The sequence below is a fragment of the Mastigoproctus giganteus genome, chromosome 12 (genome assembly GCF_048544385.1).
Source record: "Mastigoproctus giganteus isolate SK-2022 chromosome 12, ASM4854438v1, whole genome shotgun sequence".
NCBI classification, from domain to species: domain Eukaryota; kingdom Metazoa; phylum Arthropoda; class Arachnida; order Uropygi; family Thelyphonidae; genus Mastigoproctus; species Mastigoproctus giganteus.
Window position 1 is genome coordinate 161930095 of NC_143586.1, and position 24889 is coordinate 161954983.

At 39.9% G+C, this 24889-nt stretch overlaps 1 protein-coding gene across 1 annotated transcript in view; it reads right to left on the minus strand.

Moving 5' to 3' along the window:
* The window catches only part of LOC150077553 (osmotic avoidance abnormal protein 3-like), a 425893-nt gene that overhangs the window by 165972 nt on the left and 235032 nt on the right, over window positions 1-24889 (minus strand). Inside the window, exon 11 of the mRNA XM_090385940.1 lies at window positions 20553-20668. Within this exon, the coding sequence (XP_090242066.1) occupies window positions 20553-20668 (116 nt within the window). The remainder of the gene's footprint in view (window positions 1-20552; window positions 20669-24889) is intronic.

The following is a 24889-nucleotide window of genomic DNA, read 5'->3' on the forward strand; positions in this document are numbered from 1 at the left end:
ATTCCTGTATATCATTGATAAAACCCCATGCCCTTCTCTTGCAGCCTTTCTACATTGTTCAGAAAATTAATATCTGACTGCACAATTACTCCCAGGTCTTTTTCATTTTCTACCACCTTAAGTGTAGTACCACACAGTTGGTACATTCCTCTGAGGTTACTTCTACTCATATGGGGGCGCCTCGTAGCCAGGTGGGAAGGAGCAGCAATGCGTAGCACATGCTTCTTGATTAGACCGGGGTTCGAGCCCGTCACTACCAAATACGGAGGATGCAGAAAGGTCAGGGAATGGCCACCGCATATTCCCGGAGCAATATGGCCTTAGTTGCTAATGCTCCTAAAAAAACACATAATAATAATAATAATAATAATAATAATAATAATATCTACTCATATGCAGTACTTTGCATTTGTCAATGATAAACTTCAGTTGCCACTTCTCAGCCCATCTTCCCAAATTTTCTAGATCCTGCTGCAGTAGCACACTGCCATTACTGTCATTAGCAAACCTGCCAACCTTTGTATCATCTGGAAACTTCGACACTAAGCCTGATATACCTTCATCAATATCATTGATAAATATACAAAACAACAGTGGACCCAACACCAAACCCTGTGGGACTCCACTAATAACATTAGTCCACGAAGAGCAGCACCCATTGATTACCACCCTCTGTCTTCTCCCACTCAACCATCCTTTTATCCATTGTAGAAACTTACCCTTAATACCATTCTGCTCCAATTTGTATAGTTGTCTTCCATGCACAACAGTGTCAAAAGCTTTCGTGAAATCCAAGTATATGATATCAAAATTATTTTTTGCATCCATTTCCTTTGTAACCACATCATAATATCCAATCAAATTTGTCAGACAAGACACATTTGATTGGACATTGCAGGATCATCTAGACAAGACTGCAGTCTTGCCTAGATGATCCCGCAATGCTTCTTTAACCAGTGACACCATTATTTTACCCGGAACAGAAGTTAAACTAACTGGTTTGTAATTACTTGTGTCATTCCTTCGATCCACTTTGTGAATTGGGGATACATTTGCACATACCCAGTCCATGGGGATCTCCTCTGACTCCAAGGATGCTCTCATAATTATGGCTAAGGGTTTGCTTAGTTCCTTTGCCGCCTCCTTTAATATAACTGGATAGATCCCGTCCATCCCAGGTGCCTTTCTTATGTTTAACTTCAACAATTTCTCCTCCACTTTGCTCTCAGTTATTACAAAATCATTAAGCACCCTGCTACAATTTGATAACCTTCTGGCATTTTCAATCCTGAATAACTCCTCATGTGTGAATGTAGATGCAAAATACTCATTCAGTTTGTTTGCTATCTGAGCAGGATCATCAACAGTCGAACCATCGATATCAAGTGGACCAATCTGATTCATCCCCTTCCTCTTAGAGTTTATATAAGTAAAGAAATCCTTGCTGTTTTTCTTAGCATCCTTTGCCACAGATTTCTCGTAATCTGCTTTCGGCTGCCTAACCTCATTTGTGACTATTACAGATTAGCTTATATCTGCCATAGGCTTCTGTGTCGCCTGATGATTTATATGCATCTCATGCATTTTTCTTCTCTGCTACGAGTCTCATTAGTTCATTTGACAACCATTTAGGCCTAAACCTCGAACAATATTTCTTAATAGGTATGAAATGTTTAGTAGCTTCCACGATTAATTCTTGAATGCTTCCCACTTAGAATTTGCTGTTGGTAACATCATCAGTTGGTCCCTCTGTACAGAATTTAAAAACTGTCTGAGACCACTGTAGTCACCCTTACGGAAGCAAAAACCCTTTCTTTTACCCATGATGGTAATTATTTCTTTAAGTAAATCCCACATCAGTACACTGTGATCACTGCCACCTAGTGGTTCCTTTATCTGCAAATTCTTAATACACGAATGATCACTGCTGATAACCAGATCAACAGTATTACCCTCTCTGGTTGCCTCTCGAATATGCTGCTGCAGAAAACGATCATCCACTAAATCCACAAAAGTCTTACTAGTGTGTGAGTAACCAAACCACAAGTTCCAGTCAATATCTGGGAAGTTAAAATCCACCATTATAAGACATTCTGATTTACTGGCCCACTCTCTTTCTCTGTACAATTGTTCGTTGTACTTATTTGAGTCATTAGGCCTATAACACACTCCTACTCTTATTTTTGCTTTTGCTGTGCTTATGTGACACCAAACTGACTCAACAGTGCATTGTCCATCTATATCAACTGGATGCACTGAGATGGATATGTACCTTCAAGAAAAATCTGGTTATAGAACAGTAATAGTAAATTCAAGGCCGTACTGTTTATGTTTCAGCATTACATAATATATTCCATCAGGTCTAGCTGCACCGTTGGGTGATCTATTTAATGCTGTTTGCAGTTCAAATAGGTTAAATGGTTGATTATAAGCAAGATATTGGGTAGTATGGAATTATATCTTGTACCTTTCAGCAGAAGGTTTTATTTGAAGAAAAGAGTTGCCACAGGCTAAAGTGGCAGATGTTTGGTAGAAAGTCTGTGCAAGGGTGTTTGCTATTTCTTCAGAAGATATTTCCTGTCCATTTTTGGTTAAGATGGGAGAAGGAGTAGGTAGATATTTGCCAAATATTTTTCCAAATGAGTCAACTGCTAGTGTCCTTTGTAATAGTGGAGGCAAACTGTATCCATGATTTCTTTTTGGATTTTCTTCTAATTTGTCTAGCTTTTGACTTAAGCCTTTTGTATTGAATTAGGTTGGTAGTTGGAAACTTCTGGAACAGGTTCCAAGCTTCGTTCCACCAGTGTTTAAGGTTTTTGTGTTTACATGTGGATGGTTGAGGTATTGCTTCAGAGGCTATGGTCGGTATTTGCCTGGTAATATGCTCTGTGACATCATCAATAGGCTGTAGTCTGATCAATTGGCTATCAAAAGATAGGCGGGTTGAATACTTTTCCCAATCTGCTTTTGAGAATTTCCACTTTACCTGATAACGATCAGGGCACGGGGTTTGCAGTGTTTGGATTCTACATACAATCGGGAATTGATCCCTATTGTGCGGATCGTTTAGCATTAGAGGCATATAATGAAAGAAAGCAAGCTTATGCAGCATCAGCCAAAAAAAAAAAAAAAAAAAAAACTTCCACTTCACCTCTCCATTCTTTTGAAATACCTGTCCAGCTGAGCCTTAAATTTATTTAGGCTATCAACTTTCACAACAAGGGATGGAAGTCTGTTCCACCAACCAACTACCCACTGGCTAAGGGTAAATTTCCACACATCTATCCTACATCTGTCTTTCCTCAATTTGAATTTATGCCCTCTCAGGTAATTATTCTGAGCAAGAGGCAAATTCCCATCAGCATTGAGCATGCTCGAACCATTCAAGGCTTTATACACTTTTATAAGATCACCTCACCGGTGCCTAGTCTCCAGACACTGTAATTTGCAAAACTTAAGCCTTTCTTCGTAAGAGCAACCCTTTGTTCCATTCACTAATCTTGTTGCCCTTCTCTGTACTCGTTCCAGCAGCTCTACATCCTTCTTGAAATGAGGCCTCCAGACCTGTATACAGTACTCAAGGTGTGGCCTGATCATTGCTTTATACAAGGGAATAATCACCTCCTTATCCCTAGACAGTTTAAAACTGTCCATTCTATACTGGGATACAAATTGGGGGAACAGATTGTTAAATCAATTGCTGACATAGATCAAGTGGGAATGTGAATATAAGTATTTTGACCAGTGGTTAGTAACGTTAAATTCATTTGGTCTAGTATTGTCTCTGTCAAGTGTCCTCTATTGTCCATGTAGGATGATGCGTATTGAAGTCACCAAGGATACAAAAGGTGGTGGTATTTGTTTTATGAGGTCTTCTAGTTCTTTGAAGGTGCACATATTGTTAGGGTGAAGGTACAGTGAGACTAGAGTTAGAATTTGTCCAACCGATACATGTACTGAAACAGCCTCTAAGTGGGTCTGAAGTGGAATGTTCCTAGAAGGTATTTTATATTCAACTAAAATTTCAACGCCTCCATGTGCAGATAACGAAGAGTTTCTATCTTTTCTGTAAATGGTATAATTTTTGATTGATGGAGTTACTTTTGGAGTCAGATTAGTCTCTTGTAAGCATATGGCTCTGGGATTATATCAGGAGATTAAATCATAGATGTCATCCATACTGCTGTGTAAGCCTCTACAATTCCATTATACAATGTGTTGTATTATCTGGGTTTCAGGAGGGAAGACGAGTCTGCCTGTTTCTTGCGAGTGGTTTGCTTTTGATGGTCATATTTTGTTTTATCTTTTCTAGGAAAATTGGGACGTCCGGAATCTGTACTCTTCTACATCATCAGTTTGGACCAGATGAAAATCCAGTCTCCATATCACCTTCTGCATGAAGATCAAGGAATGATTCATTGTGTGCAGTTACATCTTCGAGTCCATTCTATTTGAGTTTGGCTTTTGCAATTCAGTGGATTGTTGCCATTGTGATTTATTAGACATTTTATCATATGATGAAATTTTAGGTGGAACTGTGATAGGGTATTACTTATTTCATCAATTAGAACAGGTTTGGTGGTAGGTTGACGTGTTGACAGTACAGATCGTGCCCATTCTGCAATGGATGTATTGGGCGGAATTGATACCTCGGTTTGGGTTGAAACAGCGTGGCACTTTAGTGTAGCAGAAGCATGCATGCATATTGGGACTGTTGGCTTTATTTACTTTCTTGCTTCTTGATATGTGACTTTATTCTCAATCTGCTACTTTTGTATTTTTTTTTCAATTTTCCAGAGGTTGCATGATTTTGAATATGGTCACTCTTGCAATTTGGACATTCCAGAGCCTTTGCAGTACAAACCTATTTGTGAATGATTTTTTGACCCACAGTTAGGCCAAGTAGTTTTGCCTCTGAAGTTGTCTGGAAGTGACCAAACTTCTGCTGATAAGCAGTAGCTATTGCAAGACATCCACAGCTCAATTTTGTTAATTGAGATCTGAAGCTGTGTCTCTCAACAGAATTCATAGTTTTTCCTTGGCACGAGATCACGGGGTCATCTGCATAGTGTCATAATGATAATGATATTAAGAGTAGGAGACCAGCGGAATTACTTAACAAGTACAGGTCACTGTTGAAAAAAAGCCGTGAAGTAGGGTTGAATTTGAAAGTGTCTGCAATTCTGCCCAGACACGATAGGAGGGAGTATATGATGAGAGCCTTGTCGATCAATTCGGCCCTGGAAAGATTGTGCAAAGCTCAAGGGGTAGAATTTTTTTCAGCCTGGAATGTACTTGTTAACAGGAGAGATTGCTTCTACAGGGATCTTTTATCTTTTGGGATACACTTAAATAGAAAGGGTGCAAGAATATTTGCTGATGCTATCGAGGCAGTGTTAGGTGGATCGGAAAACTGCTAGCTTGGGGGGAGACAAAGACTAATGGATTAACAGTAGCCACTGGCAGAGGTGAAAGAGATTCTTGCACTGCTTCTATTGGAATGAGCAGAAGCCTGAAAAACAAGATGCAGGATATTTCAGAGACTGCTGGAAGTCATTGCGGTACAAGTAAACACATGGGTTGTGTTAGGGTAGCTAAGAATAGAAACAGGTGCATGTATACTTGCGTGTACACCAATGCTAGGAGTTTAGTAAATAAATTTGATGAATTTGAGGTATTACTCAAAACATCAAAGGCAGATATTGTTGGGATATCAGAGACTTGGTATCACACAGATATAAGGAATGCAGAACTGGAATTTGGGGAGTACAACGTCTACAGAAAGGATAGACAGGATAGGAAGGGAGGACGGGTTATGCTATTAGTTAAAAAACACATGAAATCCAAGGAAGTGAAGCCAGTCGACATCGATGGACAGGGCAGTGTCGAGTCAGTTTGGTGTGACATAAGCATAGGTAAATCAAAATTGAGAGTAGGAGTGTGCTATAGGCCTAATGACTCTGATGAGTATAATAAGATACTGTACAGGGAAATAGAATGGGCCAGTAAATCAGAGAGTCTTATAATGGGGGATTTTAATTTCCCAGATATTGACTGGAATTTGTGGGTTGGTCACTCACACACTAGCAAGGCTTTTGTGGATTTATTGGATGATTGTTTTCTACACCAGCATGTTCGGGAGGCAACTAGAGAGAGGGAGTAATACTCTTGATCTGATTATCAGTAGTGATTCTTCATGCATTAGGAATCTGCAGATAAATGAACCACTGGGTGGCAGTGATCACAGTGTGCTGAAGTGGGATTTACTCAAGGAAGTAACTACCATCAGAGGTAAAGGGAAGGGTTTTTGCTTTCGTAAAGGCGACTATGATGGTCTCAGACAGTATTTAAATTCTATACAGTGGGACCAACTGATGATGTTACCAACAGCAAATGCAAAATGGGAAGCATTCAAAGAACTTATCTTGGAAGCTACCAGGCTTTACATACCAACCAAGAAATATTGTTCAAGGTTCAGGCCTAAATGGATGTCAGATGAAGTAATGAGACATATGGCAGAGAAGAAAAATGCATGGGATACATACAAATTAATGGGTGACATGGAAGCCTATGATAGATATAAGTTGGTCTGTAACCAAGTCACAAAGGAGATTAGGCAGGCAAAGGCAGATTATGAGAAATCCTTGGCAAAGGATGCAAAGAAAAACAGAAAAGAGTTCTTTACCTATTTAAACTCAAGAAGGAAAGGGATGAATCAGATTGGTCCACTGGATGTTGATGGTTCAACAGTTGAGGATCCAGCTCAGGTGGCTAACAATCTAAACGAGTATTTTGCATCTACATTCACACATGAGGAGTTATTCAGGAAGGGGAATGTCGTAGGTGAAGTAAACATTGGCAGTGAGCTAGATGATTTTCTAATAACTGAGAGGAAAGTGGAGGAGAAATTGTTGAGGATAAACATAAAAAAGGCACCCGGGGTGGATGGAATCTATCCAGTTATACTAAAGGAGGCAGCAAAGGAAGTAAGCAAACCCCTAGCCATAATTATGAGAGCTTCTTTGGACTCAGGGGAGGTACCCATGGACTGGAGATGTGCAAATGTAACCCCAATTCACAAAGGAGGATCAAAGGCTGACACAAGTAATTATAGACCTGTTAGTTTAACTTCGGTTCCAGGAAAATTAATGGAGGCACTGGTTAAAGAAGCATTGCAGGATCATCTGGACAAGAATTCAGTTATAGCTCAGACACAGCATGGGTTTGTTAAGGGCAGGTCTTGTCTGACCAATTTGATTGGATACTATGATGTAGTCAAAAAGAACTGGATGCAGGGAATAACTTTGATATTATATATTTGGGTCTTAGAAAGGCTTTTGATACTGTTACGCATGGAAGACTGCTGCACAAATTGGAGAAGTGTGGCATTGGAGGCAAATTGCTGCTATGGATAAAGGGATGGTTGAGTGGCAGAAGACAGTGAGTTGTAATCAATGGACACTGCTCAACGTGGACTAATGTTATTAGTGGAGTTCCTCAGGGTTCAGTGTTGGGTCCATTGTTGTTTTCTGTATTTATAAATGATATTGATGGTGTATCAGGCTTAATGTCCAAGTTTGCAGACCATACAAAGGTTGGCAGGGTTGTTAAGGACACTACTGATACTATGCTGCTGCAACAGGATCTGGAAAGGTTGAGCAGATGGGCTGAGAGGTGGCAAATGAAGTTTAACATTGACAAATGCAAAGTACTACATATGGGAAACAGTAACCCCAGATCAACGTATCAACTCTGTGGTACTACGCTGACAGTGGTAGAGAATGAAAAGGACCTGGGGGTAATTGTGCAGGCAGATATGAAGTTCTCTGAGCAGTGCAGACGAGCTGCAAGAGTAGTTCATTGTGTCTTGTCAATGATATACAGGAATTTTTCTAGCAGGGACAGGGATGTGATTATTCCCTTGTATAAAGCATTGGTCAGGCCACACCTTGAGTACTGTATACAGGTCTGGAGGCCTCATTTCAAGAAGGATGTAGAGCTGCTGGAACGAGTACAGAGAAGGGCAACAAGATTAGTGAATGGAACAAAGGGTTGCTCTTACGAAGAAAGGCTTAAGTTTTGCAAATTACAGAACCTGGAGACTAGGCATCGGCGAGGTGATCTGATAGAGGTGTATAAGGCTTTGAATGGCTTGAGCACGCTCAATGCCGATGGGATTCTTCCTCTTGCTCAGAATAATCACCTGAGAGGGCATAAATTCAAATTGAGGAAGGACGGATGTCGGATAGATGTGCGGAAATTTGCCTTTAGCCAGCGGGCAGTTGGTTTGTGGAATAGATTTCCATCGCTTGTTGTTGAAGTTGATAGCCTAAACAAATTTAAGGCTCAGCTGGACAGGTATTTCGAACGAATGGAGGGGTGAAATGGGAGTAGTGTTTTTTTTTTTTTTGGCTGATGCTGAATAAGCTTGCTTTCTTTCATCATATGCCTCTACTAATGCTAATGCTAATAATTCTACTGTGCTTGGAATATCATGGATATTGTTTATTCTTATTAAAAATAGTGTAGGACTCAAAATAGATCCCTGAGGGGCCACCTCCTCCTGTATATGTATTCTAGAAAGAGCATTTTGATGATTAACCTGGAAGGTTCTGCCCTGGAGAAAGCTTTGAATAAACAAGGGAAGCCTGCCTTGTTAATCCAAAGGTGTGAAGATCCCGTAGAATACTGAAACACCATGTTGCATCAAAGGCCTTTTCTAAATCCAAACTTACCATAACTAGGTGGTCATTGATTAATCTATGATGCTACTAAAACACTGACTCAAATCTATCAAATGCCTTTATTGAACAAAAAAACAAAAACATATGTACTGACTGTATAAACTGTATATTAAAATGAAATAAAATAAGATGGTATATAACAAGAATAAAATGCGATAAAATATAAAATGAAAAGCACTAAAAATATGTTTAAAATCACTAAAACAGGAGCTTTCAGCAGCAGCGGCCGCCTTCATCAACAATAATGGTTGAAGGTTATCTGACAATCTATATAGGTACACATATGCCCCAGCAGGTCTGCGACACGAACTATGGCACCCGTGCAGTGTCCACTCATGCGTTGGAACCGGAAATGGAACAAACCACTTTAAACTGTTCATCTCTCCTTAGGATAAGGGCTTCAAAGAGTGGATCAATGTGACAGCCCTTATCCCTATTAAGACTATAGCGTCCAGATGAACATATCCTTAAACGCTCTAGCCATTTCCGGTTCCAAAAGCCATGTGCTCTATCCACGATCACTGCTTCTTTAGCTGTAATGTCATGCCCAGTTTTCCAAGCATGTTCAGCTATGGCTGAACCCATGTAATTGGTTGTCTTGAGCGCCCTATTGTGTTCTCCCAGATCACGCAGCCTACGTTTCGTTTCCCCCACATAACACTCTCCACAATCTTTTTTTGTCCCGAGGACGCCCACGCGAGACAGTCGCATTGCTTTGTGCTCCTGCTTAAAGTATTTTGTTTCAATTCTATTTTTCTATCCAAGTCAAGTATTTGATATCCAGTGATTCCCAAGTGTCCCGAGTATCTAAATCTGATGAAAGCATCACTATGGAATGACCAGGTAAATTTTTATTAGCAATTTTGAATATGGAATTCCCAGCTAGCTAGTCATTGTTTAAACCAGGCCACGAATTGCTTCGCAGTACAAGGTCACACTAACAAACGTATTTTGATCACAACCCCACCTCAAAGAGGTCAAAGCACAGCTGGATAGCTTCCCATGTCTCACTACCGAGGGGAGTGAGTTACCGCTGCGACGCTTTGAATGAACGGGAGCAAAGACTGCTAATTACCACAGACCTGCAAGCTGCTTTAACTGAAGTTTTCTTGCATCTGACTTATTTCCCCTAACCCATGTGTAACTTTTGAACGCGTTAAAATATTCCAGTCTGTCATATTGCAGAAAAACACTGTCCTTTTTAATTTTTCTACTATGTGCTGACCCTCATTATGCCGCATATCTTGGCTTCTAAACATTGGCAGAGATAATTGAACTATCACTTTACCCCTTGCGAGCTATACTTACCACCTGTGTAGGGATAACCCCGCTAATCCGAACTCTCGCAAATCGGAAGCCATAATTACCAAGTTATATTCACACACAAACTATGTCTGACTTTGAGGAACAATTCGTTGAGGATGAGAGCTCTGTAGCCCTCGCGCGAACCCGAAACTCAGGAATGGGCCAAAATGAAGAGATAATTACAACCAACAATGACTACCAAACTACTACCCAACTACCAAATGGAACCATCACGGACCAGGTACTGTCATTGCGCCTGGACCTGGAGGATATCATGCTCCAAAAGGATAATCGAATCACTGCTGCAGTTAGAGGAGAAATTATCCGTGTGTGGTCGAAAATGGAGCATGTGCTATCAAATTTGAACGTGGAACACGAGAGAACCAAAGCGAAACTTGACGCCTTCCTAGATAAAAGGGTAAATGAAAATACTACAGCACTCCTTACATACGCCCAAGCGCTGAGGACGATTCCACCGGATACAACTACCACCAACAAACTAACGGATCACCATCAAAAGAAAACGCTTCTCAAAGAACCTCACCTTGTCCTATTGAAAGCTACAAACAGCTCATCGCTAGACTCGAGCGAATCAGTTAAAACTCTTGTGGTTCAGCAGCTTGCTCACGACTTAAAAACAACTAAAATAAAATCCATCAGGAAAACTAGAAATACTGGTGTCATAATCGAGACTTCAACAAAACAAGAGGCCCAGGCAATAATTTCTAATCCTAGAATTAGTTCCCTCGGTCTAACAGCAGAATACCCCAAGAAGAAAGGTCCATCAATTCTTATTTTTGACTTGGACAGGGAAATTACTCCAGACAGCATCGCTGAAGAAATTTTATACAGGAACATTCGAGACTCGACCCAAGAAAAAAGAAACAAGGAGCACATAAAACCAAAATATTGCACCAAGTCAAAGTCTCCCAACCTTTGCAATTGGGTAGTGGATCTCTCTCCACAAGTGTGGAACCAGCTAAAACTTCAAGACAGGATCTTTATTGGTTGGAGCAGCCACCGCTTCAAGGAACATGTGGCTGTTCCTAAATGCTTCAGATGCTGTCGTTTTGGGCACACCACCCACACGTGCACACAGATGGATCCCAACTGTGGGAATTGTTCCCAAAAAGGGCATCATTATAGCAGTTGCCCAAACAAATCATCTGCTCCGACGTGCGCAAACTGCAAAGCAGTAAAACTAGATGCATCCCATTCAATCAGGGACAGCAAATGTCCTATTTACATCAAGGCAAAGCGAAACCAACAACTGAAGACCGACTATGGTAGTGAGGCCTAAGCCATTCAATAACAGTGTTATTAAATTTATACAACTTAATGCTCAGCGAGCACGTGCAGTAGCAGCGGAAATAAGGAAAAAGGCAGATGAAGAAAACATTGATATATTACTACTGCAAGAACCATATACCCACTCCAAGAAAGTTAGAGGCTATCCTCTCACATATAAAATAATTCAAGCAGATGAAGATACTCCCTGGGCTGCCATAGTCATCCGGAACCCGAACATAATGGTCACCAAAATCTCTTCTCTCTGCACATTTTGGGCAGTGTGTGCCCATGTAATTGGCCCCTTAGGTGCCTTCTATTTAATATCACTCTACTGTAGACCCAGTCAAAACATCGGCCCAGCTATTGACTACCTAAGAACCGTTACCACTACTCTACCTAACGCTAAAATCATCGTGGGGGCAGATGTTAACTGCCGTTCTCCTGCTTGGCACAGCCTCACAGCTGACCGACCTGGTTGCCATAATGGGCGGCTTTTGGAAGACTTTCTAGCCACTTCACCATTTAATATAATAAACAGGCCCAATAACCTCCCAACATTCTCCAGTACTATGTGGGAGTCTACAATAGACATAACAATTGCTACAAGATCAATCTCAAGTAAGGTGTCGGGGTGGCAGGTAAATGAAGCCTGGACCACCTCCGATCATAGAGCAATTACATACAGCCTCGCAAGAAATATAGAATCAACTCCTACTGCGCACTACGATATCAACCGCTATGCCATCAGCAAAGCCAATTGGGAGCTGTTCACCACTTCTCTCCAGTCAACAATCATGGATCACCCTTCTGATATCCTCTCCCTGAATCCCGAGCAGCATCAAAAGCTTGTAACTGACATCATCACCCTCTCCTGCAATCAATCTATGCCCAAGAAAAAACCTCTTCCAAGTGCTGTACCATGGTGGTCTCATGAACTCGAGCGTCTACGCTGGACTGTTCATAACAAGAGGAAAGCTTTTCAGAGAGCTCGCACCTCTTGGCCAGCTACTGATGTGGAAGCCCTTCGTGAAGACTACAAGAGGACCAGGAACCAATACACTTCCATGATCAGGCAGCGAAAAAGAACTACGTGGGAGCGGCTGGTTACCACCACTGGTAACTCGGACCCTTGGGGAGTGGTGTACCGAGTTACTACCAACAAATTGCCAAGAGGAGAAGTAGTCCATTCCACGATAACACCACGAGGAATCATGACAACGTCATGGGAGCAGTCCATGATGAATATCTTGGATACTCTCTTTATCAGCGACACCGATCATCTCACAACACAACAGCAGCAAATTTGCCTAGATAATGACAATTACCACATTGACTCTGTGGAGGAAGAATTTAACACTGAAGAACTGCAGCAAGCCCTTGGCAAAATGAAGGATAAAAAATCCCCAGGACTGGATCGCATTGAACCAGAAATACTAAAAAAGGTCGCCCAGGTAAATCCCCAATTTCTGCTTAACCTGTTCAATAAATGCCTAACCCAGGGATCCTTCCCAGAAAACTGGAAAATAGCTGAATTAAAGTTAATACTCAAAAATCCATCGAAGCCTCCAGAACAGCCTAACTCATACCGACCCATTGCCCTCTTGTCCACATTGAGCAAACTACTTGAACGCCTCCTCCATACCAGACTCCTAACACACTACACAGAAGCTGCCCTACAATCCAATTCACAGTATGGATTTCGCCCAGGACGCTGCACAGAGGATGCTCTCTACCAAATAACCCAAGCTGCAGCCAACACTAATTACAAGTACTTTCTCCTCATAACCATTGACTTTGCTGGGGCCTTTGACATGCTCTGGTGGCCAAGCATTCTTCGCAGGCTAAGACTGGCATGCATACCAGCCAACTTATACAGGTGTATAGAAAGTTACCTTTCCAACAGAAAGATCACCATCTCCTCACCATACCAGAAGCTCACCAAATCTATCTACAGAGGCTACCCACAGGGTTCGGTCCTCGGCCCGTTCCTCTGGAACATCGTCCTTGATGAGTTACTTGGTCTGGATCTGGGCCCTGTTACTATCCAAGCATTCGCAGATGATGTTACCATCTCCATCGCAGCAGACACCAGAGCAGCTCTCGAGGCCACTGGAAATCAAGCACTAGAGATCTTACAGGACTGGGCGACTCTACACAAGCTCTGGATTTCTCCACAGAAGACACAATCCACACTTCTCAAAGGCACCCTACAAATATCAAGGCTTCCTCAGATAAAGGTACAAGGAAAAACCATCAAGCTGGTAACTTCCCTAAAACACCTGGGTATCATCCTGGATTCAAAGCTCTCCTTCTTCCTGCACCTCTCATACCTTCAAGAAAAAATCAGAAATTATGCAGCCTTAATTGTCCGAGTAAGCAGGCGTGACTGGGGTCTGAACTGGAGAACACTCAAACTCCTGTATAACGCTATATTCCTCCCTGTTATTACATACGGATCCGGGATTTGGTACCATAGAGCAATAATTGTTCGCAATAAATGCAAACTGGAAACAATTCAGCGAAGTATACTGCTTGCCATTACCAGGGCCTGTTGCACAGTAAGTTCTCCGGCCCTCCAGGTTCTTGCAGGTGTCCTCCCCCTTGACTTGGAGGTTATCCGTCGAGGATTGCACTACTGCTTGTCGCGGGGAATCCCAGCTACCATCTTTGGACATACTAGCGACACCCGCACTGACTGTAAGCAAGAAAAGAAAAAACTAGCTGCCATGCTACTACAAATCTGGCAGACAAGATGGGAGGAGACGGACAAGGGCCTGATAACTAAGAAATTCATTCCGGATGTCAAACTAGTTTATCCAAAGTCGCCGCCTTGGTTCTCTCCTGGCCTCTACTGTACATATATTATAACTGGACACGGCTCCATAAATCATAAGTTGACTACCTTGGGAATCATCAATAACCCCTACTGTACATGTGGAGAAATTGAAGATTGGGACCATCTTCTTTATAACTGCCCAATTTATGATGATCTTCGAGGAACACTGTACACCAGACTCCAACACATACCTCAAGGACAGGAGCACCTGTTAATTTCTGAAGAACAATATTACAAATCATTAACGGAGTACGCACAGAACCTCTTTTCTAGGCGCAGGACTCTACAACCAACTCAAGCCAGGGATACAAACCTGTAAGGGACTTACTCAAACCTGAAATAAAAAATCTGTACTTGACCGTTTTACCAGCATCGACTTGCTAATCCTGGAACATCCAGAATAGGATTACCTGCTAACTATCCATATGGTTGGGTAGGCTCCAGTGGTCTTGACCACTCCACCGCAAAATATGTCACACTCAGCACTCTCGCTGAGTGGCTTTTCTACCCTTCTGGAGTTATCCCCTCCCCCCTTTTCTCCTGGTGGGGCATATGCTCCACTGTCAATTTAGGGGATGCCCTCACCTACATCCCTTACTCTTACTTTCATCCCCCATCTTCTTCTGTACACCCTGTACTGCCGCACTCTACCTTATTTTATTTTTTTTTTATTTATTTACTTTTTTTTTTCATCATTTTTTATTTATTATTTTTTTATTACTTTTTTTATTAATTTTTATTATTATTATTTTTTATTATTATTATCGGTTTTTATTATTATTTTTATTATTATTATTTTTTATTTATTATTTTATTTTTTTATTTATTTTTATTTTATTTTATTTATTTATTTTTTTTTAATTGGTCTCCGTTCAGGAAGCTCAGGCAACCCTGACGGAGACCCGCCAGAGAATAATGGGCAGCCTGGCTACCTCCTAGTGGTGTGTGCGGGCAACGTGGGGTCCCATCTGGGGTCCTGCGGCCAAATGCCAGGACACACAACAGAACCCAACACAAAACTACATATTCAACACACTACACTTTTTCTGGCATTTACAGTGTTCTGTATTTCTTCACAGTGTACATATGGCGCAGATGTGGGAAACCACAGGTGGCGCCCGACCCTAACACTATAATCTCCACAATCTGGACATTCAATTTCACATGGAGAGTTACAGACCAGTGTGGATCAGGTACATCATTCTCTTGAATCATATTGTCAAAATTTATGTCCCAGGAATGTATCAATTCTTTTAATCGAATACCAGTGGGTCTATTTTCAGTAACTTTGCTGTTGTAGAATGTGATCCAATCAGGGTTGAGAAGCAATGGTTGAACAGGATGAGCTGGAAGGCTTTGAATTTTGGCTACAAAATTAAGGAGCAGCATTTTCCTTCTAAGGTGAAGTGGAGGTTCATATGCCTCTACATGCGGACTCTGGACAGGGGATGTTCTAAAGGCTCCTAGTGCAGTACGAAGGGCACTGTGTTGGATGGTGTTCAGTCTGGTTAGTGCACTTTTCCTAACCGAGTCATAGACAACAGCTCCATAATCTAAGTGAGACCTGATAAGAGCACAATACATATGTAGGAGAGAGTATTTATCGGCACCCCATTTCATGGCAGAAATGGACCGAAGAATATTTAGTTTCTTTAAACAAACAGTTCAAGATATGTTATGTGAGAAACAAAGTTAAGTTTGGTGTCCAACATTAAACCTAGGAAATGAAGATTACTGGTGAGTGGTATCAGGTTGTTCTTTAGCTGAAGTTCCGGTTTTGAATGCAGCTTGTGTTTTTTGCATAAGTGAATTTAAACTGTTTTTTGTTCTGAGATACGATATCCATTTTGCTGTGTCCATATTTCTAGCTTATTTATGGAGAGCTGCAGCTGTCTTTCAATAGTATGAATATTTTTTGAACTGCAAGATAGAGTGAGATCATTGGCGTACACGTATAATTCGACAGTATTGGGAATGTTGTGGGTTATAGTGTTCAGCCTAAGTGAAAAAAAGAGTAGTGCTAAGTATTGACTCTTGTGGGACACCTTCTTCTTGGGTATAGATACGAGAAAGTACTGTTTGATAACGAACCTGAAAAGTTCTGTTTAGGAGAAAGTTTTGAATAAATTTCTGTTTATTTGTTTGTTTGTTATTTGGTTTTTAGGGGCATTAGCAACTAAGGCTATATCGCTCCATGAATATGCAGTGGTCATTCCCTGACCTTTCCGCATCCTCCGTATTTGGTGGTGATGGGCTCGAACCCCAGTTTAATCAATAAGCGTGTGCTGCGCACTGCTGCTCCTTCCCACCTGGCTACGGAGGCGCCATAAATTATAGTAAATGTCCCTGCAAACCTAGGGAATAAAGTTCTAGCAATATGCCATACCTCCAGGTTGTGTCAAAAGCCTTTTCAATATCAAAACTTACCATTACAAGGTGTTCATTTTTCACATAAGCATTACGGATGTTAGTCATTGCTTTCATCATGAGATCCAAATTGATTGTTGTTTAGCAGCTTTTGAGTTTCAAGAATCCAGGTAAGTCGTCTGTGTATCATCCTTACTAGAGTTTTACCTATGCAACTGGTGAGGGAGACTGGTCGGTAATTTTGTGTGAGTGATTGATCCTTTCCTGGTTTGGAAAAGGCTAAAATAATGGAGTGATGCCAGGTAGAGGGATATGTACCTTCAAGAAAGATCCAATTAAAAAATGTTATTAGCAAATTCAAAGCTATATGGTTTAGATGTTTCAGCATTACATAAAAGATTCCATCAGCTCCAGCAGCGCTATTAGGTGATCTGTTTAATGCTGTTTGGAGTCCAACAAGACGAAAAGGTTGATTGCAGGCTAGAGACTGGGTAGTTTGGAAGTTTATCTTATATTTTTCTGCTATGGCTTTAATTTGTAGAAAGGAAGTATCATAAGCTGTAGTGGCAGAAGTTTCAGAAAAGTTTCTGCAAGTGAGTTAGTTATTTCTTGTCCATTCTTGGTTAAATTTGGAATAGAAACTGGTAAATATTTGCCGGTTTCTGCTCCGCCATTTAGTTGTCGAATTTTTTTCCAAATAATTTTACTGCTAGTGTCTTTTGTGATAGAAGAGGAAAACTGTATCCATGATTCTTTTTTGGCTTGTCTTCTAATCTGTCGTGCTTTTGCCTTAAGCCTTTTAAACTGAATTAAGTTGTCGGTGGTTGGAAACTTACGGAACAGATTCCAGGCTTTATTTTTTTCTTTTTTCACTATTGTACAAGCGTCATTCCACCAGTGTTTAAGGTTTCTGTGTTTGAAAGCAGAAGACATTGGTACTGCTTTGGAAGCTGCTGCTAATATTTGTTTAGTAATGTGCTCAGTGACATCATCAGTGGACCCTAGTTGTATCAACTGGCTATCAAAGGAGATGGAGACAGAAAATTTTTTCCAATCTGCTTTAGAAAATTTCCATAACACCCGATGATTAGGGCAAGGTGTCCGCATTAAAACCGTGCAATCTATAATAGGGGAACTACTCAGGGGGAACAAATAGATATTTCAATTGCTGACATAGATCCCGTGGAGAGATGAGTGTAGGTGTTATGACCAGTGTTCAGCAATGTTAGGTTCAGTTGGTCTATGAGCTTTTCTAGCAAGTGCCCTCTATTATCCATTTGAGCAGATTCCCATAGCAGATGATATGCATTTAAGTCACCAAGAAGACAAAAAGGAGATGGTATTTGTTTTACAAGATCTAATTCTTTCAACATGTAAATATTGTTAGGTGGAAGGTACAATGAGACAAGAGTTATTGTTTGTCCCATTGCTACACGAACTGCAACGGCTTCTAAGTGGGTCTGAGCAGAATGTTTCTTGCTGGAAATTTACAATTCACTAGAATTGCAACTCCACCGTGTGCATGGCTTAAAGAAATTCTATCTTTTCTATAAGCTGTAAAATGATTAATCGAATAAGTTACCTGTAGATTTAAGTAAGTCTCTTGCAAGCAAATGGCTACAGGATTATATTGTGAGATCAAATCATATATATCATCAGTATTACTGCATTCCATTGTACAATGTGCTTCATTATTTGGTTTTAGAGAGGGGAGATGATTCTGTCTGTTTCTTGTAAGAGGGAGCAGTTTGTTTTTGACGATCATGTTTTGTCTTACCCTTTCTTGGAAAATAAGGGCGTCCATATTCTGTACTCCCTTCTACATCATCGGTTCCAGTAAATGAAGATCCAGTCTCCATGTCATCTTCTGCATGAAGATCAAGGACTGTTTCTTCTTGTGCATTTACAGCTTCACTGTCCATGCTGCTTGAATTTGGTTGTTCAATTCAGTGGCGCGTTGCCTTTGTGGTTTCCTTTGTACTTTATCGAGTGACGTAATTTTAGATGGAACTGAGAGTGGGGTATTGTTTATTTCGTCGATTGCAACAGGTTTGTTAGCGGGCTGATTTGTCAATAGTACAGATTGTGCCCATTCTGCAATGGATGTGTTAGGTGGGATTGACACCTCTGTTTGGGTAGGAACAGCTTGACAGTTTTGGGTAGCAGCAGCATTGCTGCATTTTGGCATAGTTACCTTGACTTGTCTTCTTGCTTCTTGATATGATACTTTGTTTTCGATCTTAAACTGCTGTATCTTTTTTTCCATTTTCAACAGATAACATGATTTTGAATAAGCTGGGTGATCCTTCTTACAATTTGGGCACACTGGAGATTTTGCGGTACAATCTGTTTGAGAGTGATTTTTTGAACCACAATTAGGACATGTAATTTCACCTCTACATGTTGTTTGAGAATGACCGAATTTTTGGCATTTGAAACATCTTAAGGGATTTGGAATGTATGCATGGACTTGGCAGTGGAGATAGCCTGCTTGTATGACCTTTTGATCTTTCAGTTCTTGCACAAGCTTCCCTTCTGTTACATTCAAGAGATTCCACTCAAAGATAACACCTTTGGAACTATTTAAGGTGGTGTGGGGAGAGATTTTAACAGGAATTCCCCCAAATGTTGTAAGCTTTAACAACAGTTCTGATTGTTTGGACTGTGTCGTCTCAACGAGTAAATCCCCTGACTGTAATCTTTTGACCATTTTAGGTGATACAGCAGTATTTTCTAGAAATCTCTGTATTATAAATGGAGAGAGTTTGCTCACTGGTTCACTACTTAAAGAATGGATAATGATGAAAGTTGAATACTCTGGCCAAGCGTAGGAGTTAGTATGGTTAGTAAACTAATAAAGAGTAAAGAAAAAGGTACTTTCCTTTTCCTGGTTCTCTTTTTATATTTTTTAAAAGTAGAGCTAATAAACAGAAAGACTTATAAAATGAAACAAAACAAGGAAAAACTCAGTAGCTCTAGAAAAATCACTCTAGGAATCACACTAGAAACTAGGAAGATTGCCTGGCCTCAAGATTCGCTTGGCACCTGTGGCCACAAAAGGTAGTAGTTGTTAGTAATAAAACTATGAGAAATAAAGAAAAGTGGCTTCCTTTCTTGCTCTGTACAAGTACTTTTGAAAACAAGAGCTGTTATTAAATAAATAGATTTCTTAATGTCAAGAACTTAACTATAAACCGCTTTTAGGAAATTGCACTGAAAGTACAGATATCGCTTAGTCACATCGCTTGGCACCTGGGACCTATTTAAGTTGTGATGTTGTTTTGTACAGTTCATATGGTTTTCGGTGTCATTACTATCTGTATTCTTACCAATCAGACTGTTTTACAATAAAGCATTAACTCATTTCTAATGCTTGATTTTAACATTTTATTTATTTGTTTTAAATTGTTTGTATGGATTTCCAGAAACGTTACGATAGTCCATTTTTATTGATGACTTTCTTGAAGAAATAGTGGTCAGTCAAATTAAAGTATTTTACTGATTTTAATGATTTCTTAGTCCATTTCCACCTTTTCCTGCAAACATTTCTGCTCTGCATCCATAAACATTTCTGAAAAGCTGCTTGTTTGTTTGTTATTTGGTTTTTAGGAGCATTAGCAACTAAGGCCATATTGCTCCGGGATATGCGGTGGTCATTCCCTGACCTTTCCGCATCCTCCGTATTTGGTGGTGACGGGCTCGAACCCCGGTTTAATCAAGAAGCGTGTGCTATGCACTGCTGCTCCTTCCCACCTGGCTACGGAGGCACCTTGCTGAACAGCTGAATTCTTATTTTGTTGGTTATTGTCACTTTAGCTGGGCCCGATGTGATCACAATAAGATGTATTTAAAAACATTTATGTACATAGTTTTTCAATTTAGTGAAAATTCCAAATTCCTTGGGGGGGGGGGGGAAGAGCCATACTCCAGGCCTACATACTGTCTGTCTACTCACTTATAAAAGGGTTAAACACACAGCAAAAATAAAATTTGCACATATATTAACATACCTGCAAGTGCCCTGATTCTCTTTTCTGCAATATTTTTCCTCTTGGCTCTCTTTTCTTTTAGTTCTGCATCATTAGCTTTTTCTCCTCCTACTATCTGATCTTGTAATTCCTGCAACCTAAATAATAAGTATAGTCACAAAATTATGATTCGGTTGAATAAGTGCAACCTACTGGAAGTTAAAACTATCAATTGGCAGAGGAAAATTTATTAACAGTTTAATACTTCCAACATTCCCTAATTAGATATTCAAACTACATACCAAGTAATTTTATACATGAGTAGTTGTTTATCTAGGATAACAGTTACACTCTGAAGTTTTTATTTTCTAATTTTTGTACATTTCGTTCTGTTATTACCTTTGAAATGGACGATTATTGAAGGTCTGCTTTGATAACAATATAATTTCAATAATCTCCATAAAATCCATAATCTCCATAAAAAGAAACTGAGGGGCAAATTCAGAGTGACCTCAACTACTCCATGGAATTGAAATGAAAAGGATGAACCATCTTATTGGAACCCCAAAAATTTTTTTTGGTTCCAACATTTTTTCCTAGCTGTTAAGAGTACATGACAGTTGTTATTTTCCAAAACACAATGCAAAATATTTATCAGATATGAAAAAAAAAAAGTATGGAATGTTAATTGTCTATGAATGGCTACTGACACTAATATAGAATTAATTTGAAAATAAGCATCTCCTACTCAATGGGAATTCTCACAGATTCAGCACCATTAATTTTATGTTTTTAAGCATTTCTGTTCAAATGGATCAGATGTATAAAAGAATAAGCCAGGTTCTACATCTACAGTGAAAATATTCACTCACAAAATTGAACTCTTCTTTTCATTATAACAATGAAATAACCTCCACATAATCTACAAACTTTGCATAATTTGTAGGGTTGAAATTTAAGCCTGTTTAGCATCTGTATACTCACACATCTGGAACTAAATGCCTCACACATCAGCTAAATAAACGTTGCATTTCCATCTTGGATGGATGACTTCAGATAAAACTTATCTAAATCAACATAAGAACCTTTAAAATGTACTAAATTAGCATTAGTAGAGGCATATGATGCAAGAAAGCAAGCTTATACAGCATCAGTAAAAAAAAAAAAAAATCCCATTTCATCCATCCATTCATTCACTCCAAAAGTTTGTCCACTTCTTCCTTGAATTTATTTAAGCTATCAACTTCCACAATGACGGATGGAAGTTTGTTCCAGCACTTAACTACCCACTGGCTAAAGGCAAATTTCCACACATCTATTTGACAACTGTCTTTCCTCAATTTCAGTTTATGCCCCCTCAGGTTTGTAATCTGAGCAAAAGGAAGAATCCCATCAGCATTGAAATTCTTAATGGATTGGCTTATTTACTTAAATAAAGTGAAAGTGCAAGGCGTGTGACACAGGAAATTTGGGAAAGATAAGGAAGCATCACTTTATAAATATCATTATTTTTAAAAACATATGCTAACTAATACTAAATAATACACATTTTGAAAATTTATAAAAAAAATGGGGAAACAAAACACAAACCTCAACATAGACAAAATCATTTTAATACTGTGTGTGTGTGTGTGTGTGTGTGTGTGTGTGTGTGTGTGTGTGTGTGTGTGTGCGCGTGTGTGTGTGTGTGCGTGCGCATATTAAATGATTTTGTCTAACTACAAGAAATTTGTGCATTTATCTTTGATCTACTCTTTAAAAATATTCATTCACACAATTCATCCACTATATTATGTTCTCATTCCTACTGAAAAATTGACTTCAGGGAGGCACATGTTTAAATGCTGAGTTTACATCAATACTATCTTGTCCCGAAAATCAAAGCTTTCAAAATTAAAAATGGTCAATGAAGAAGCATCCTGATCTACATTATGGATATGACTACTATTTGGGAGTGCCAAACCTCAAGATTTAGGGTTTGGCAACCACTAAACTACTGTTTATAACAATATTTGTGGTGCCACTGAGACATATAAGTGATGTGTAATTTTGATATGATGAGCACAAAGTGTACAGGAAGAACAGAAGGGAAGGGGAGAGGAGGTAATGTTCTTGGTAAGGTTCACCTAGATGATGTGGGTGACCAGTAAAATGTTGAGTAAAGCTCGTGTGACATAAGCACTATGAAAACTAAACTGAGAGTAGGAATCTGCTCAAATGGATGTGTTAAGTATACAGTAATGAACCACTATACAGACAGAGTGGGACAGTAAATCAGAATGTCTTATAAAGGGAGACTGTAACTTGTGAGTTGGTAATTCACACAATAACAAAAATTTTCTGGATTTATTACATAATTTTTTTACATAGCAGCATGAGAAAGAAAACAAGATAACACAATACTCTTTATCTGGTTATCAGCAGTGGTTCTTCATGCATTAAGAATAACCATGCAGTTAATGCATGGCTATTACATTATCTTCATGTAATTAAGAACTCTTCATGCAGTTAAGATTAAGAAGATAAAGAAACCATAAGATGGAAGTGATCAAAGTATACTGATGTGTGATTTACTTGTCCTCATTTAAACCTGGCTTTGGGACAATATGGACATATTGCCCTTAACCACTAACCTTGCTGGCAAAGGTTAGCAGTCAATGCTGGCAAACAGGAAAGGAGGTGGAGTCAATCTGCCAAAAGCAACAGCTCCCTCTTATCAAATCTTGGGCATACCCTGGTAGCAATTTTGAAGCTGTTCTTGGCTACTACCTAGTCTGTGAAATCCAGTTGCTAGTCTGTGCAGTTTGCATACCCCAACTGTTACAGATCAATGCATTATTAACTTCTCTGCCTGGCTCTTGACCTCAATCAAATGCAACCAGAGAGTGATAATTTTGAGAGACTTCAACCTGCCCTTGCCATTTGCATCGAAGAAGCTCCTTGATAGGTTAATTTCGGATCTGTCAAATCTCTATATCCATGGCATCTATGTCCCACCCTCTCATGGAGAAGCCACATTACAGAGAATTTTTTATAGCTAGTGCAGAAGCTGTAATCAGCTCTAATTTGACATTTACCTCTGACCACAGACCAATTGAAGCATCTTTGATCATCCTGGCAAAAGAATGCTGTAACCAATCAATCTTGATTCAAAAGATCAGGGAGGCTGTCTATGATCCAAAATACTTAAAAATTGAAATTTCAATTGATTTCTTTAGGCTCTACCCCTGGAAAACTCTCAGTGAAATTGATATTGAGGAAGCAGCATTTTAGTTTCAGAGATGGTTTTCATTCATTGCAAGAGTGTGTCATCTGCCCACGCTCAAAGTCATGGTGGTCCAACACCCTTATGCACCAATTTAAGAAAAAGAACAATTACATGCTCAATTCACGAGGCTACCTTCAGAAAGATCATACTCAGCTTATTCACTAGCTTGAAGCACCTTCCAGAAATCCAAGAAGCAAGCAATTGACATGTTCATAAAGAGGATAGTCTATGGACAGAAAGCCTGGTCGACCAATAAAATCTGGTCAACACAATTGTTAGACCTGGCTGAATGGAGCAATCATGTAATTTTGTTTTTCAAAACAGACAGTGGAGCAGCAGGCTTCTCCTGGAACAGTGCCAACTACGACACAACTAACCTCACTAACGTGTCACTGTGCGAAGAGGAGCTAATGAAGGTCAATAAGAAAATGATGGGAAGTGATTATATTCCCACCTTATTGTCTAAAAATCAACTCCTACTTCATCAGCTAGGAGCTGACGATGCTGTACAACAGAATTTTACAACAGGGATTCTCAACTACTGACTACAAGCTAATTTCTATTTCCTCACCTTTTCTCAAATGCCTAGAGCAGTGCATTTTCAAAGCAGTTGCTAATCAGATCCTTTCCCAGCAACCTCAGCATACACACTATGCACTCTCACAAAGATCACCAATAACATCTACAGGTCTGGAAACAAGGCACTGTTCTTCATGTGCTGTCTTCCTGGATCTGAAATCTGTCTTCAGTACAGATTAATCCTGTCATGTGCCTCCTGGAAGATCACTACAATTTCACAGGTAATGTCTCCAAGCTCCTCAGAAGTCTATCCATAAAGAGATTTCTCACCTTTCAGCAAGGGAATCACTGCATCATCAAGCAGGTGGAAGTTGTTATAACCAAAGGAAGACATTTGTCGGCACTACTATTTTCAGGGATATTTCTACCACTAATGAATGAGATACCTACATTTAAGGCCTATGCCAATGATATAACCCCAGGGGCTCACATCTGGTGAGTATGGGCTTGGCATACCCAGGGTCCTGAGCTGGATATCATCATTCTTCTCTTTCTTGGTGATTCCCTTTTACTTCAGACTCTTGTTCGTTCT